At 36.1% G+C, this 16,340-nt stretch overlaps 1 protein-coding gene across 1 annotated transcript in view; it reads right to left on the reverse strand.

Annotated features, from left to right (window-relative positions):
* Positions 1 to 4,890: 4,890 nt before the first annotated feature.
* LOC128014731 (transmembrane protein 263-B-like) overlaps positions 4,891 to 16,340 on the reverse strand; it is a 29,861-nt gene continuing 18,411 nt past the window's right edge. The window contains exon 3 of the mRNA XM_052598452.1: positions 4,891 to 6,626. Coding sequence (XP_052454412.1) covers positions 6,346 to 6,626 — 281 coding nt within the window. The 3' untranslated portion in view covers positions 4,891 to 6,345. The remainder of the gene's footprint in view (positions 6,627 to 16,340) is intronic.

The raw sequence follows: 16,340 nt of genomic DNA on the forward strand, positions 1-16,340 counted from the left end.
GCGAACAAACATTCACAACAATGGTGGAGTACATGGTACTGTTGTTGCTGCTCAAGAGTTTGCTAATGCTTCTTCAGTGTGGATTTACTTCAATATTACAACCAACAGTGGAGACGCATCATATAAAACATATAATCGTCAGTTCCCTACAGGTAATGTTTACTTACAAGGTGACAGCACCAATTACTGGCCTGGCATACGTAGTACAGCATTTCTGGTCATTTTTGGTTTATGCGTAACCATGAATCATTTTAAAAACATTGTCGTATATACATGAAACTTTTTAAAACGCAAGGGAAAACGAAAAACTTTTCCGTTTTTGACTACATTGTTGTCGTGTAAACATAGCCTCAGTGTAAAGTCTTGTCTGCCATAGAGGTTTTGGGGTTTAAGCTCGTGTTTGGTTTGCTTTTAGAATGCATAATACATTGGTGCTGTATCTGGGTAAAAAAAAAAGCTAAAGTAAACTCATGCACTTCATTCTGCTTGCTTTGGGTGGTTATAATTTACAAATAAGTTGTAAAATTGCCGTTACATAACAATGATATAAGTTTTTGTCCATTGTATCAATTTTTTTGAGTGGAAAATTTAGTCATTTAATGTACATTTACAGATTTTCATATGAAATGCATGAAATTATTCATTCTTTAGTGGCTGTCCTCATCATCATATCACAAATTTTCATTGATTCAGTGCATATAGATTTGTATTTAGTGTCCATGGAACATTGTTTGGCTTGATGTGTGTGAAAGACACATATGCTAATTTTGAAATCTGAATAAATGTAGAGAAGCATACATAAGATCTAATCACTGGCGAAACCGCTTTTTTCATGTATAGATGTAACAGACAACTGTGTACATGACTCTTGCTTGGTTTGTCACAATGGCCTTAAATTGTTTTAATCCTTCATGGATTTTACATAATCTCGATAATCTGCATTCACATTTAGGTCTTTCAGCTCTCAATTGCTAACCCAAATTCTGTTTTAATGGAGAATATTAATGGTTGAATCTTCAATTTTAGATTAGCGTCAGAAGCATTAGAAACTATGAAGATGGTGCGAAAATGAATTCTCTTTCATTCCACGAGATTGTCATCAGATATACATTTGTCACAGTCATGTGCCATAGACATTGCTGTGTTAATGTCATTTAAGGTTCCATTGCATATACTTTCCTTTTTTCTTTGATTTTTCTGGACTTCCAAGAGAAATGGCACACCCTTGTGGTGTGAAGAAAATATCTAATCATCTCTTCTTTGGTAATTGAGTTGAATTGCCATAGTACTCTTTTCATTTGTAATGGCATTTTTCTGAATAAGACTGATTAAGACAGTGATTACAAGAAACACAGCACATTGCAGGACAATACATAATATAAAATTAAGATAATAACCATGATAGTAGACATTGAGGTGCATTTAAACATCATAACTCCACTTCTGTGTTCAAAGTACTAATCTTGTTTCTTTAAATGGAGGTACTTCAGGAACTTCAGTGCACTAAAATCGTACCTTGAAATGGTGGAAGTGCTAGTTGTTCAGCATTTATGTTTACAAAGCAGGTGAAAGAATGAACCCAATGAAAAGTAGAGAGATTATCAATTATGCAAGCTTTAAATAATGTCACAGAAACTCTGTGCATGAACTTAGATATGCTGCACAGTTTAGTTTGGATAATTATTACTACCTAGCTTATAATATCTACTAATGCCAGAAATATAGCCATAGTAATTACATTAACTTGAATCAATGACCTTGTGGTTAGAGCACGGTCTCTGACACATTGATTCTGTGGTGCTAATCCAGGCAATAGGAGTTCCAGTCTGGTTTGTGTCGTTTGCCAGTCCTGTTTCCCAATAATTTCCAATCACTTATTGACTCGCCATGTCAATAAAAGTGACAAAAAGCCCAAAAACATAATTTGTAATTCAGTAAAGTCTGAGGACTGGAAGAAGTTCTTAATTTTTCAAGGCACTCACACATACACATAATCTCTTGGCAAGGTGGCTTATTCAATGACCTGAGGTTTGTAAGTATTAAACATTTCTATTCACATTTCAGCCATTTCTTTGGCTAACTTGAACTTGTTTCCATTAACCCCATTAAAGTGCACAAGTGATTGTCTCTTTGAGTCACCTCACATCGTCCTTTGCCAAAAAACACCAATAATATGGCTACAACAGTGGAGATCAGCAAAAAAAAAAAAAAAAAAAAAAAAGCAGCTAGCTAAAGCCAAAATTTTAAAACAAGGGTGTTAGTGCTACTTAAAAGCAGATACTCTTTGTGTAAATTACCCACTTAAAATTGTTTGCACATCATACAGGGACTGTATTATACTGAGGAAGCTTATTTCCTTAACAAAAAACAAAAACAAAAAAACAGAGGTTTCTCATCCCCAAATGCCAAAGAGCTGACTCTAGAGATTATACTATATATACATGAACTGTAGGAGATGCAGAGTTTTGCTTTGTTGAACTTGAAGCACTCTTCAGAGGATAACAATTTATCATGCTCCTCACTGCCCATCTCAAAGTGCTTGAGATCTTCTCAGTAGAGATGTTGTTCATTTAAACCACTTATTGTGATTAAGAAAACCATTTAAGCCTCTTATTGTGATTAAGAGACTCTAGGATGCAAACTGTATTTTGGAACATTGTGCACTGAATCACTCTCACTGCTTTCGCTAGATGTTGCATCTCCTGAGGGTAACTTGGACCCTTTACGTGATTTCAGTATTTAGTACATTATACAGTTTGGAAATACCTTTTTGTTTGTTTTTATTAATTTCCTTTGGCTTTACAGTAATGACAAATTAAAAGCCTGCGTAATTTACAAAACAATCTGACTTTTTAAGATCATACAGATTCCTTTTATGTTTGAAAGAAAATTATTTACCATGAAAAATGGAAAAATGGATATCAACAGTGTTGATATCTAGCTTTTCAACAACAACAAAAAAAAATGTCTAAACTGAACGCCACATTGCTGCATGATGTGACAATCAGCCAATGATATTTCACTGTGGGCGGGGCTGCAATTGTGTTTTAATATTTAATATTTTAAATATTTAATACTTAATATTTTGTCCTGCATTTTATACTTTTGTATACATTTTATACAAAAAGGCCGAAACAAATAATTTCAAACCGTAAGGCAGAGGAACAAATGGTAACCCTAATCCATCAACTTAAATGAATGAGCTACACATATTCCTTCCTTCATGATTTATTTATTTATTTTCAGATGCCTGGAGAGTAGCCCAAGGTAATGCTTGGTATATAAAAAATCAGTCAGCTGCATTATTTTCATTTTTGCTTTGTATTGTGCTGTATCTATATGAATAAAGACAACATATACTGCACATTTATGGTCTGCTTTCCCAATTTAGGCCAAGTTCTATAGGCTATCATGAATAATAGCATGTGAATGCAATAGCAGTTATGTGTCAAAATGATGGAAAGCACTTTGAAATAGTATCACTCAATGTTAATGTTAATGAACATTTTTCATTAAGGCAAATATGTTACATAACAGACATTTATTACAGTGATATTTAACATGTCAATATTCCTCTGGAAATAACCAAGCTTTCTGGGTTATTCATGGTCTGTTGTGGTAATTTGTTAATGCTTAATAAAAATGTTTTTTATTTAAATGTTCAATAGTTGAAGGTAGTTTAATGATGTCACCTCATTGCACCCCCACTTTTTTTTTTTTTTTTGGAAAATGTTTATGGTGTTCATAGAGCACAATTACAGTAAAACGGATGTTACTCCCATAGGAAAAGGCCTATTTTTCATTTACATTTTAGGTGTGTCTAGCCGTTTTGTGCTTTCAGTGAGAAGTCCGACTTGTTTCTATAAATTGATTCTTTCGATCGAACAGATTGAATTTTATTTCAATGATCCAGCAGTTCTTTTACAGTTAGGACAGTGGTTTTCAAGCCACATCATTGCATATTTTATACATGTCACCTTTATTTAATACACCTGATTCAGATGATTTAGGACACTGTGGTGGTAATATGGCGTTCTTAAGAATTCAATGGCTTATATTTTCCAAAATATAAGAAATATCTAATCTAGTCCACTTAACTGCAACCCTGCAATCCTCACATTTAAAGTTTGCACTTTAGGTCACACCATGAAGTATCAATCTTCTATTTCTCACGCATCTTCACAGTACAGTACAGTAAGGGGCCCTAAAACCAAATGGCACTGGCTGTGGGTAAAGACAAAAACTCATGATTTTCGCCCTTCACAGAAGAGATCGTTTTTATAGCTTTATTGTGTTTCACCTGGTTAAGACACGGTGTGAGGTTAAAAAGCCACAAAACAACTTGCCCTTTTATGGTGCATTTACTACTTGATACTAAAATCACTAATGTCCTTGGTTAATATCGTGGAACAATGATGTTGTTGAGGCATGCAATTGTTTTCGGGGATAAAACCCCATGACTGGCTCAATACATTTTTCTGCCGATTCAGTATGCCATGAAAAGACCAAGTAGGTCTATGTGCACCTGGATTTGCCCGAACCGGACAGCTTACATATGAAAGAAATAGCTATATAAAAAAAAAAAATGTAACCCATTTATTTTCCACCTTATAAATAGAAGTGGATGCAGTTTAAAAGTGTATCTTTTGTCAAAGAGTGATGCAGCATTAATAATGAAATGTGGATTTTACTATTATGTGGTCACTTACTTTTATAAACGGCTTATGCAATCCAGATCTGGTCTGTTAGTGCATTCAATGTTACCTAAATGATTAAAGTTAAAAATTAATAATACCTCAATGGCATAAAATCCCACCTATTTCAGAACAGGATCATTGCATGGCATTCTTCTTTACTCAAAATATATAAAAAATTCAAAGTCGTCATGCATTTCTAAAATACAGTATGATTTATTTGTAGAATACAGCATCAATTTAGCAAAAATAGTTCTATTATAGACAAAAATCTACTTGGTCTCAAAACTCCAGTTTATAGTAACAGCATCTTCAAGACATGGATACCTATCAGAAAGTATTTAAATAGCAAAATCAGAAAGAAAAAAAGGAAATACATAATCACAATTAACAGCATGTTGTAAGTTAAACAGCATGTTGTACAGAGAACTAGAGCTTCAAGCATGCATTTAAGCAGCGAGGAAAAACGGCAAAAATGTACGAACAAATACTCAAAATGTGCACATTCTCGATTTTGCTAGTTCTATGATGTAAACAGCAGTAAAAGGGTAGCAGGAAATACATCGGTGGTTACTTTGCACTGCTCTGAAACACTAAACACTTCACAGTGAGCTTTTAAAACTCCCAAGATGTTCAGGCACATGTACCACCAATAAAACATCATCTCAACTGAACTACAAGCGATGCTTCGCAAGGTGAAAATGAAGCGTGAATGCTCAAAAGTTTTTAGACTGGAATAAATGTGTAGTTTCGGTTTCCCTGTGCCGTTTTAAGATGCAAGTCAATTCTTTTCTTAACTCTGGGCACTGGTTTCCTGGCTAAAGAATCCATTTCAACAGCTCAAACATTGTCTTACAAAATGGAGTGTTTACACTGGAGACTGCATTAATGTAATCTACGCCAATGACGTGTGAGAACGTGATGATGATAATAATAGAACGAACTGAGAAAACGTATTGTGGTCGGTAACACTAAAACGAAGAACATGTGAGAATATGTAGTTTAAACCAAAGGTAATCTAGTGTCATGTGTATTAAATTAATTCATTAAATAATAATACTTCAACTTAATTTCCAAGTCCTCACAGTATTGTGTTCAAAGATGGGCTTGAAACAAGATCAACATATTCGAGGAACAATCATACGTACTTGAATCTTTATGGATGTTTAATACAGAAATTAGAGCAAATTTTGTGTGCACGAGAACTGATATTAAAGAAATATTCAATTTAACCAAGTTTTCCTTTTAAGAATAGCTGCTGATGCAACACTTCTTGTGTAAAAAAGTAGACAATTTCATGAAAGAGGTGTCTGATATCAGCATTTGATCAGTCTTTGTCGCAAAGCTAGTTTTTGCCGCACTAATAATACAGATTCAGTCGACAGTCCAAAATACACACAAACATATAAGCACACAAAAGGCGTAGGATCCCAATTATCTCATGTACCTCTGCAGTAGCGGTCAAAGTGTGTTTATATAACGTGTTGCAGTTCTTTACATTAACTTAAAGTAGGGTTGTATTTGGTAAACGCAAGACAGTAATTTTCCCATGGGCTGAATGAAGTTTCCACCTGCTTCAACCCTCTTGAAAGTGAGAGCAATCCAGAAAGACACACCGAATCGAACAAAGGGTGGAAGCGAGTGAGGCAGTCTAATCCGACTTGTCTTTTTTCTTTGGTGTAACTTTACCAGCTACTGCAGACCCCACTGCCCCAACCCCTCCTGTTACCACGGAGACGCCGCCTTTGACCAATCCCACTCCAGCTGCGGGAACGCTCGTCACTGCCGTCTTGGTCAGCTCAAAGCTCTTGCTGCCTACCCAGGCCACTCCCCCAAGGGTGGCACCCACCGCTCCTCTGGTGAGGTTGAACAGCCCGCCTGTCACTCTCCACACCACGCCTGCTTCATTCTTAGGGTGGTCTTTCTCCAAGTCTGAAAAAGAGTCGTGCAAACAATTATTCAGAGTGTTAAAAATGTTTTTTCATCGTTTCAGTTATGGTAAATATTACAAGAAACTATTCCTCTAAGTTAGACCTATTTTTTTTCTTTTTATGACCAGTGAATACTATTTTGTGGTTTAAACATCTAAAAATGTATATGCAAAAAAAGTTTTTTTTTTTTTTTTGGACACAATTAGTTAATTATTATTAGTATTAGACAACAATAAAACATAATATCCACAGTAAATATAGCGGTGCTGGTCATATAATCAGAACATCATCAAAAAGTTGATTTATTTCACTAATTCCATTCAAAAAGTGAAACTTGTATGTAATATTCATTCATTACACACAGACAGATATATTTGAAATGTTTATTTCTTTTAATTTTGATTATTATACAGTAACTGACAACTAAGGAAAATTTGACAATGAATGCGACAGCTGAAACCCATGTCATGCATACGTCTGTGCGTAGTGGTTCTTGAAGCACTGACTCCAGCTGCAGTCCACTCTTTGTGAATCTCCCCCACATTTTTGAATGGGTTTGGTTTCACTATCCTCTCCAGGGTGCGGTTATCGCTATTGCTTGTACACTTTTTTTCTAACACATCTTTTCCTTCCCTTCGCCTCTCTATTAATGTGCTTGGACACAGAGCTCTGTAAACAGCCAGCTTCTTTTGCAATGACATTTTGTGTCTTGCCCTCCTTGTGCAAGGTGTCAATGGTCGTCCTTTTGACAACTGTCAAGTCAGTAGTCTTCCCCATGATTGTGTATCCTACAGAACTAGAATGAGAGACCATTTAAAGGCCTTTGCAGTGTTTTGAGTTAATTAGCTGATTGGCTGAGTGTGGCACCAGGTGTCTTCAATATTGAACCTTTTCACAATATTAAAATTTTCTGAGATACTGAATTTGGGATTTTCCTTAGTTGTCAGTTATAATCATCAAAATTAATAGAAATAAACATTTTAAATGTATAAGTCTGTGTGTGTAAGGAATATATATAACATACAAGTTTAACTTTTTGAATGGAATTAGTAAAAATAAATAAACCTTTTGATGACATTCTAATTATATGATGCTGGTCACCTGTATAGTTATTTATATAATTTATTATTATAATTAACAACAACAATAAATGTCTTATTTTCCCTATTTTTGGACCAATAAGCAAAAACCTTGAACCACTAAGCGAACAATATGTGGCAAAAAAAAAAAAAAAAAAAAAAACTAACATTCAAATATGTCCTCATGCTTACAATCTTCTGTTGGCCCACAAAACACATTTCATGAATCAATCCAGAGAAAACAATTATTATCTCAATGAAAATGGCAATTCTTCAGTTAAGAGCACTCGGATACACTTTTTCAGTTAAGAGCGCTTGGTTCCTAAATCCATGATTTTGAAACATGTGTTTCAGGACACTCACCGAAAAATAATAGTCTTTATGTAAGTATTGTTTATTTTCCTCTCTGTGTTGGTTATGTGAGACTTAAAGCTTGAGGGCAGCATTCTGAAATCAGCTCACATCTACAGGCCTGACACTGAGTAATACACTGAGCAGATGTGTTCTGAAGCACACACACTCTCTGTCCAAATGGCATCATCTTTCCCCTCTGTTGTTCCTTTGGCAGAATACAAAAAAAAAATACTCTTTTCCTACCAACAGATAACTAGCATTTACAAACCCTACAATACTCTGCGGACTGTGAACAGAAATTATATCTTTTATATTCAATCAATACTGTCAGGGACCGCGTGGCTGGGTTGCACGTTGAGCTCCCCATTGAATCGATGTGCCACCGAGAAGCCGTGTGAATGACAAGCAGCGCGTGTTCAGATGAGTCCCGCAGGACGACGGCGGGAAAACTTTGTGCTACAGTCAAGGTCGCCCCACACGTAGTTCGTATGCATGCATAAACAACAACTGACATGCACTGAAATCAACAGAACCAGCCTTGATTTGAAACATTTGTGAGATGCAACCAGACAGGAGATGAACGGATTTAACTAAAGCTTGCTTTCCTCTCCTATTTTAAAAGGGAAGTCATAATGGTTAGAGAGTCGGATTCATAACCCAAAGGTTGCAGGTTTGAGTCTGTAGGTGGGGGGAGTGAATGTAAAGCGCTCTCTCCACCTTTAATACCACGACTGAGGTGCCCTTGAGCAAGGCAACGAATCCCCAACATGCTCCTTGGGTGCTGCAGCAAAAAAAGGCTGCCCACTGCTACGGGTGTGTGTTCACAGTGTGTGTGTGTGTGCACTTTGGATGGGATAAATGCAGAGCACTAATTCTGAGAATGGGTCACCATACATGGCAACATGTCACGTCACTTTTTAACTGCCTCTAAAATGTCAAAATTTATTAATAGCCTATGTATGAAACATGCCTCTAAAGCTCTTGCTTCTACTGCAAGCTGCTCACTTTCAGCATAGACTAGCGATTGTCTTATGTTGTTAAGACGAATCTTAAACATGTCTGATAACTGGTATGTAGAACCAATTTTTAAAACAGTTTAATTTCAGTTGTTTGTTTTTTTTTGACAAAACATCCAAATTATAAAGAAGCAGTTGAGGAGGTCAATGATAATGTGGGAAAATGACTGGTCATAGATGATGTTTGTGGGTAAGAAAACTTGCACGTCCTGTTTCTACACATGCAATCAAGACCTAACTCTTGCCATCTGGGCCTGGGGAGATGTAATTACGCTTTCCACGCTACCAAACCTGAAAGCGATCTTCCAGTTTTACATTAAGCCTGAGTGAGCAAAATCAGTGAGGCATGTTTCAAAAAAGGAATGAGATTATTTCTGAAATTCCAATTTCATACATTATTTCCAATGAAGGATGGGTAAACCAATGAAGATGCTTCTCTAACCATAATAAGTAGACCTATACGGAATCCACATTGTGCACCTCGTTCATGAAATTAAATTTGTTTTAATTATTAATTCTTACATAAATTCTCATATAAATGACATTATAATGTAAACACAATTATATAATAAGCAATTTTCATGTATCTTTCTTGCAAATCCATTGTCACCTAAACCGTAGAATTCATATCAAAAGCAATTTTGTTTGTAAAGCCATTTTCGTATAAAATGTGACACTCATGTCAAACTATGTATATAAATTAAGTACACTGTAACGTAAAGTCATATGAGAAATTTTCATGTATATGATTCTTAATTCCATTCTTACGTAAACCGATACATATAACAAGCAATTTTCATGTAAATTGTTCATAAAGCAATTCTACCATATAATGTGACATTCATATGGCAAACAATTTTTGCATACGTTCATAAATGCCTTGTATTATAAACTCATATTCATATGCTGAGAAATCTTCATGTATATTGTTTGTAAATCCATTCGTATGTAAACCGACATTCAAATAACGAGCGATTTTCATGTAAATTGTTCGTAAAACCATTCTAACATAAAATGTGACACTCATACAGCAAATTTTTTTGCATGTTCATTAATGCATTCTAATGTAAACTCATAATATGAAGATACATTTTCAAATGTTTGTAAATCCATTCTTACGTCAACATAAAATGTGGCTCGTAAATTTTCGTAAATCTTTAGCTTAAAATGCGACAATCAATTCCCTGTAAATTCATAAGTAGATTTTAACATGACTTGTTGTTTTCATATGACAGTCAGTTGTGGTGTAAATTGTTCATGAATAAGTTCTTGCTGCACAACTCGTGTAACAATCTGCAACAATTTACCTAAGAACAGTACAGGTTTCATGAATGAGGTAACTGATTGTGAGCTTCACACAGGGTTCAAGAACATCTTCGTAAAAGACAACAGTTCTAATTCAGTTAAATTCAGGGCAAGGTATTACAATAACACTGCTGATAACCAGTCAAAAACACTCTGCTACCATGTCAAGAATTGGAAGTCCCATTAAAATAACAGGATATAAATACAGTCTTGCCTATGTGCCAATGGGTATTTGGGTAACAAATGTAAAATAAATAGTCTAGAATTTGGACACTGCATGCAAATTACAGTCATCATTGGCATAGTGTGACAACAATGCGATGTATGCACAAATTCTGTAATGTCAATCCTACACATTTCCAACACGATAAAATAGAATATGGCAGCCAAATAATAGTGCAATAATAAGGCACCAACAACATGCAAACAATACATGGCACAAACTTCCATTAGTTGAACATTATATATGCTGCATATTAATCTCACAGACAACAACAACGCTGTGCACATCATGAATGATTTCTGTTGAGCACAAAGAGGAAAGACCTTGTCCTAATCTGGCTTAAATGATTACTGACCTAAAAGAATGGGATAATACAGCTGGTGGGACGTGACTAAAGAGGGAGAGAGAGAGAGAGAGAGAGAGAGAGAGAGAGCACACAGAGCTGTGCTGGGAGGAATCAATTTTACAGTTTAAACGTATCACTGTTGTAGATCATTAAATAATAAGGATCCGGGATAATTCATCTTAAATTGATATTTATTGACAGAATCCTTGTGGCACAAGGTGCTGGGAGGAATATTTGTTTACCATTTACACATATCACTGTGGTAGGGAATTAAAGGTCCCATTTTTCGTGCTTTTTTGAATCTTTTTTGTGTTTACAGTGTGCAATATAACGTGTTCATGTTTCGTGTGTAAAAAAAAACAGTATTTTTCACACTATTCCCCTATCTGTATACCATTGTTTTCACTGTCATAAAAACAGGCTGATGACGCCCTTGTTAGAGTCCCTCCTTCAGAAATACGTAACGAGTTCTGATTGGGCCAGCGGTTCCTGTGTTGTGATTCGACAGCAGCTGAGCGCAGGCTGACCTCCGGGAAACGCGATTGGACTAGTTTTGAGAAGCATGTGGGCAGGAGCAAGTGCTGGAGATGTACTTATAATCACAGGAGCGTTTTTACTGACGAGATGCACATGAAAATCGCATTTGTTTTTTTGTACAGCCCTAACATCTAGTTAACAAAGCTAAACAGTTTCGTGTTCTGGGTTAAGTTTTGTAATGCTGTGTCTCAGAGTCTGACCTCGAGTGCGCACCTAAAACTTCAACCAGCCCACAACTCCGCGTCTTCAGACGACGTCCAACCACGGGCTTCCCAAGACGTCACTTCAACGACTACTGAACTTCCAGCCAATCAGCAATTTTGGGAAAACCCTTTCAACTAAAACAAAGGGAACCCCCTTTACAAAGGCAACGCAAGTAATGTACCTCCAGACTAAGCTGAATTGGATCTAATATAATTTAAACCTCACTGAGGAACTCAATGCGAAGGTTAATTAAGTAATTGATGGCTGTTCATGTCTATGCAATTTCACGTATTGCTGTAAACTTGGGATTTCACATTTTTATTCTCTTAAACTCATTCTTTCCTAACTTTCTATCTAACTGCAACTTGTGTGAATGTGTGAGTGCATGCGTTTATGTGCTAGATCAGTTTATATGTCTTAGATTTATCGAAGAAAGCCTTATTCATATTGAAAAGAGAAGTATCTTGTGTTTTGTGCTTACAAGTTAATGTCTTTAACTGCCGATCTTGTTACTGTGCTAATTAATAGTGTTTTCACTATACTTTAGATATTAATATCAATTGCAGAGTTGATGTTAAACGGCTCGTTCAATGAATCGCTGGCCATCTTAGTGATCAGCCGTAAAACAGAGATTCTGTTCAATTTCCCTTTAAAATCTTAAATGATTAGCTAAATTGACCTGGTTCCCTTACAACAGAATCCAGTGCTGTGTTCGATACATCGATACGACCATTGTCACAGAGATTTAAAGGTACAGTTATTGATACAGCTTACCCTGTATTGATATTGTGGCACATGTGCAGCAGTGGACTGTGCTTAATTTGAATACAAGAACACAGTTTCAAAACTAAAATAAAAAAAATAAAAATATAAGAGCATAATATATAGGCTACAACGAGGTTTGATCTATACAAAAAATTCATCAAAGCATAATGCTTAACTACAAAACGCCAAACAGCTTTCTTTGGAAGAATGACCAATTTATTCTTTTTGACAGGAACCTTTGGGATCAATCCAATTCTATAGCAAATAGAAAATGTCAATTTGTCTTCAGATGGAGGAAAGAGAACAGTGACATTTGAAGGCTTAGATGGAAAGGTTAAGATATTCTGAGACATGTTACTCTTTTGAGAAACGGCCCGATTTCTGTGGAGGGTGAGCATCAGTAGCTAAAAACCCACTCAACAAGCCCGGAACAAAGGTTACCGTGTTGACCTCGACAGTTAAATAAACATTCAAAAAGAAACAGAAATTGAACATTTCACATGTCCAAAACACTAAAACTTTTAAAAGAGCCGTAGAGTTCCACTCTCTGACCAAAAACCGAATAAAGACGATCAAATCTTGTAGAGACGGTTGTAGAACTGAAGGACTCATTGACTCATATTGCTCGGATCCCTTTCCCCAAGTCACTCTAAACATCAATTTGAGCAAGAAGCCTGCAGCAAACTTAGATAAATAAAGTTTTACGAGGTGACAGGATCCAAAAAGCCCCACCTAAAGCGAGAAAAGTGGTCTCCTTGGTGCGCAGAGCGAGCAGAGAAAATTATCTGGGCACACTTGAACATTCTCATAAGATCCGCTGGTGCCTGAACCCTGCCCTCAACTCTATAATATGTTCCTGTCATGGAAAGCCACAAGTAAGACCTTTAGATAACACCAACAATGCTGCATTCACAAACAGAGAATGGAGATAAAGTTTGAGAGAGAACAGAAGAGACAGATGCAATGCGTTTTCCTCCAGGAACCCACTCAGACGGGAACATTTTGTAAAAGGAAAAGGAACAAATAGGCCTATAGTAAGGATGCTGAGGTCATTGGGGGCATAAATAAGAAGTAAACCAATCGTGGAGGAAACACTAAGGCCACATCTCCTGGAACAGATCTCTTCTAAAAGCTTGGTGTACAAAAACAAATGGCAACAAAAGAGTGCATTTCTGTATTATTACTCTGAGTGTTGCATGTGTTGCATGCTCACTGCCACAGTGCTTGAATGTGATGCACATCTATTAATTAAACAAACGCAATTCATTCATACAATTTCTTGGATAATGTTCTATCATTAGCATGTTAATTTGTGATTTAAAAATTATACATATCGGTAGAGAATAAAGTAAAATATCAGAGAAAGACAATTGTATTAATATCATAAACAAAAGAAAAATGATTGAAAATAAAATAGTTTCTATTATTATTATTTTTTATTTTATAACAATTAAAAAACACCCGGACTCCTATTACTTACTATATTTATCAATTAATAATTTGTCTTATTCGTTAAAACATCCTCTTAAATACACGTCAAATGCCTTTAAGATAATAATTAAGACACTCACATGATATTTCCGAGTCATTAAACTGAAATTTTTATTGAAACTAGTATAAAAGTCTTTCACAATCATACGAAAACAACATGAATACAAAAGGAAATTTAAATAAATACATAAAAAAAGACAATTTAGTAGAAAAAGTAGAAAAGGTAGTAAGCAATACAGAAAAAAATTTAAATGAATAAATAAACGCATAAATAAACTGAAGCAGGGATTATGCAGCAGGATGTCTATAGTATTGAGCTTACTGTATGTACCAAACTGCCATCTCTATAAAAACCAGTGATATAGTCCTGTGATTTAGACCTGCCTGACCTAAGCTGAATTGGATAGCCAAGAATCCATTCCCAACCAATCAAAGCCGAACATGTTCCTGAACGAGAGGTGGGCTGCCAGCCTCCGGCGTAAATCTCTCGCCTCTGTAAATTTATGAGTCTATATCAATACCCACATCATCTCTCTGTAGTGCTGAGAAATAATGGGGAAAATATTGTTCTCCTCACTTGGCACCGAGATTTACAACGAGCGAGAGAGAGAGAGAAATAAGAAAAAGAGTATTGAGAGAAGGGAGGGGGTAATCGGACCTTCCCCAGTGATAAAAACCCCCAGCGGGATTCAGTTCTCCGCCGCTCCACTCCTCTCACCAACAAGAACCGTGTCAACTCCGTCCCTGCTGAGGTCTCTATTTTTAATCCCTGTGCCTGAGTTGCCTGGGGCAAAACACAATGAAGGGTCAAGTTAAAATGAGGTTTCGAGAGAACGGCCTGGAAGGGAATGTACTGAATTACCGATGGACCTTGCTGGACATGGTGTTAGTACAAGAGGCGCTGGGGTAAAAAGGGGGCATACATGAAGAAAAAAAAAAAAAAAACTCAAAAATAGATTGTACAAACATTAGATGTTTTGACACAAATACGCATTTAAAATTACTTAAAAAGCCTGGAGGAGTGTTTCGCAAAACTCAACGGTAGCCAGTTTCCAGAGCCTACTACTGCTATGTTTAGAAGCTCCATTCGATGACGAGCTGTGGCAATTATGGGACTGACAAGAACTCGGCTGAAATGGAGTCTGAATGTGGCCTTTTCCCCTGCTGGCTTGATACAGCTGCATTAAATAAATAAATAACTACCGGTGAACCACTTATCGAAAAGGTCAATGTTTCCGCCGGGTGCGCAAGCTTGCTCGCATCTGACCTATTGGGAGAGACACGTATGACACTTGAACCTTTGTGCTTACTCATCCCAGTCCTCCCAATGTAGGTTTGTTGACTTCAATAAGCAGAGATAGACCTTTTCCCGCCAATCCCATGGTGCCAGTATCTGATAATGCGTGCAAATGAGTCACTCGTGCCATTCGCCTTCGATATTTATATTGATGACAGGGTCTATTGTGTGATTTCAAATGTCAGCATAGCTGCTTCACAAGCCTGTAATGGAAGCCCATGGAAACCACCTTGAAAATCTTGACAAAGTCGTTAAAAGATGCAGAAGCATGCCCTTTTCTGAGAAACAAAAGCTGTGTTATTATGAAAACATGGTTTAGACACGTCCTACAATATTCACTGGCTTGCTATTAGCTGATACCTCACATTTCTATTGTGTGATTTCTGTGCTGCCCAAGATACAATCACAAAAATTCATTCTTTTTTGGAAAAACAATAGCTGTTTTTAATGAAAACATGACTAAGACACATAGTTCATTGCTTTGCGTAAGTGTACTATCTTCATTATTAGCCTAACTCATGCTATTGTCACTAACCTGTATTCATTATTTCATTAGCCTATAGCTTACAAAATGTGCAGTAACTCATTAGCCTGGCTTTTTATATTTTTCTTAACATTTATCTTATTAGCTCCTATTAGCTTATAGCATGCACCAGATTCATCCGCACATTAGCCTAGCTCATGCTATATTCTCTGTTCATATTAGTCTCTCACGATATCGACGTTAGTCTGTTAGCATGTAGTCAACCACTTCACTGACACTGACTGAAAATACAAGAGAAAGAAAACACATTTAATTTGCTGTTATTAATGAAGTGCGTCAAGGCTTCTTGTGTGAATGATATGTAATGATATAGTCTGATTACAAGTATTTTGAAATGTAATATAATCTAATTACAAGTAATTAACTTTTTGGAATTTGATTATATAATTCGGATTACATGTAATCAGTTACTACCCAGCCTGCACTGCTCACAACATCTCTATAAACCTATAGTATTAGACTATAACTCACATTATTCAATCATTTATTAGCATAGAACAAACTATTTTTACTAGATATTATACAGTTTTGTAAAATATGAGCATTTCTGCGAG

This window comes from Carassius gibelio, chromosome B25 (assembly GCF_023724105.1).
Source record: "Carassius gibelio isolate Cgi1373 ecotype wild population from Czech Republic chromosome B25, carGib1.2-hapl.c, whole genome shotgun sequence".
Lineage (NCBI taxonomy): Eukaryota > Metazoa > Chordata > Actinopteri > Cypriniformes > Cyprinidae > Carassius > Carassius gibelio.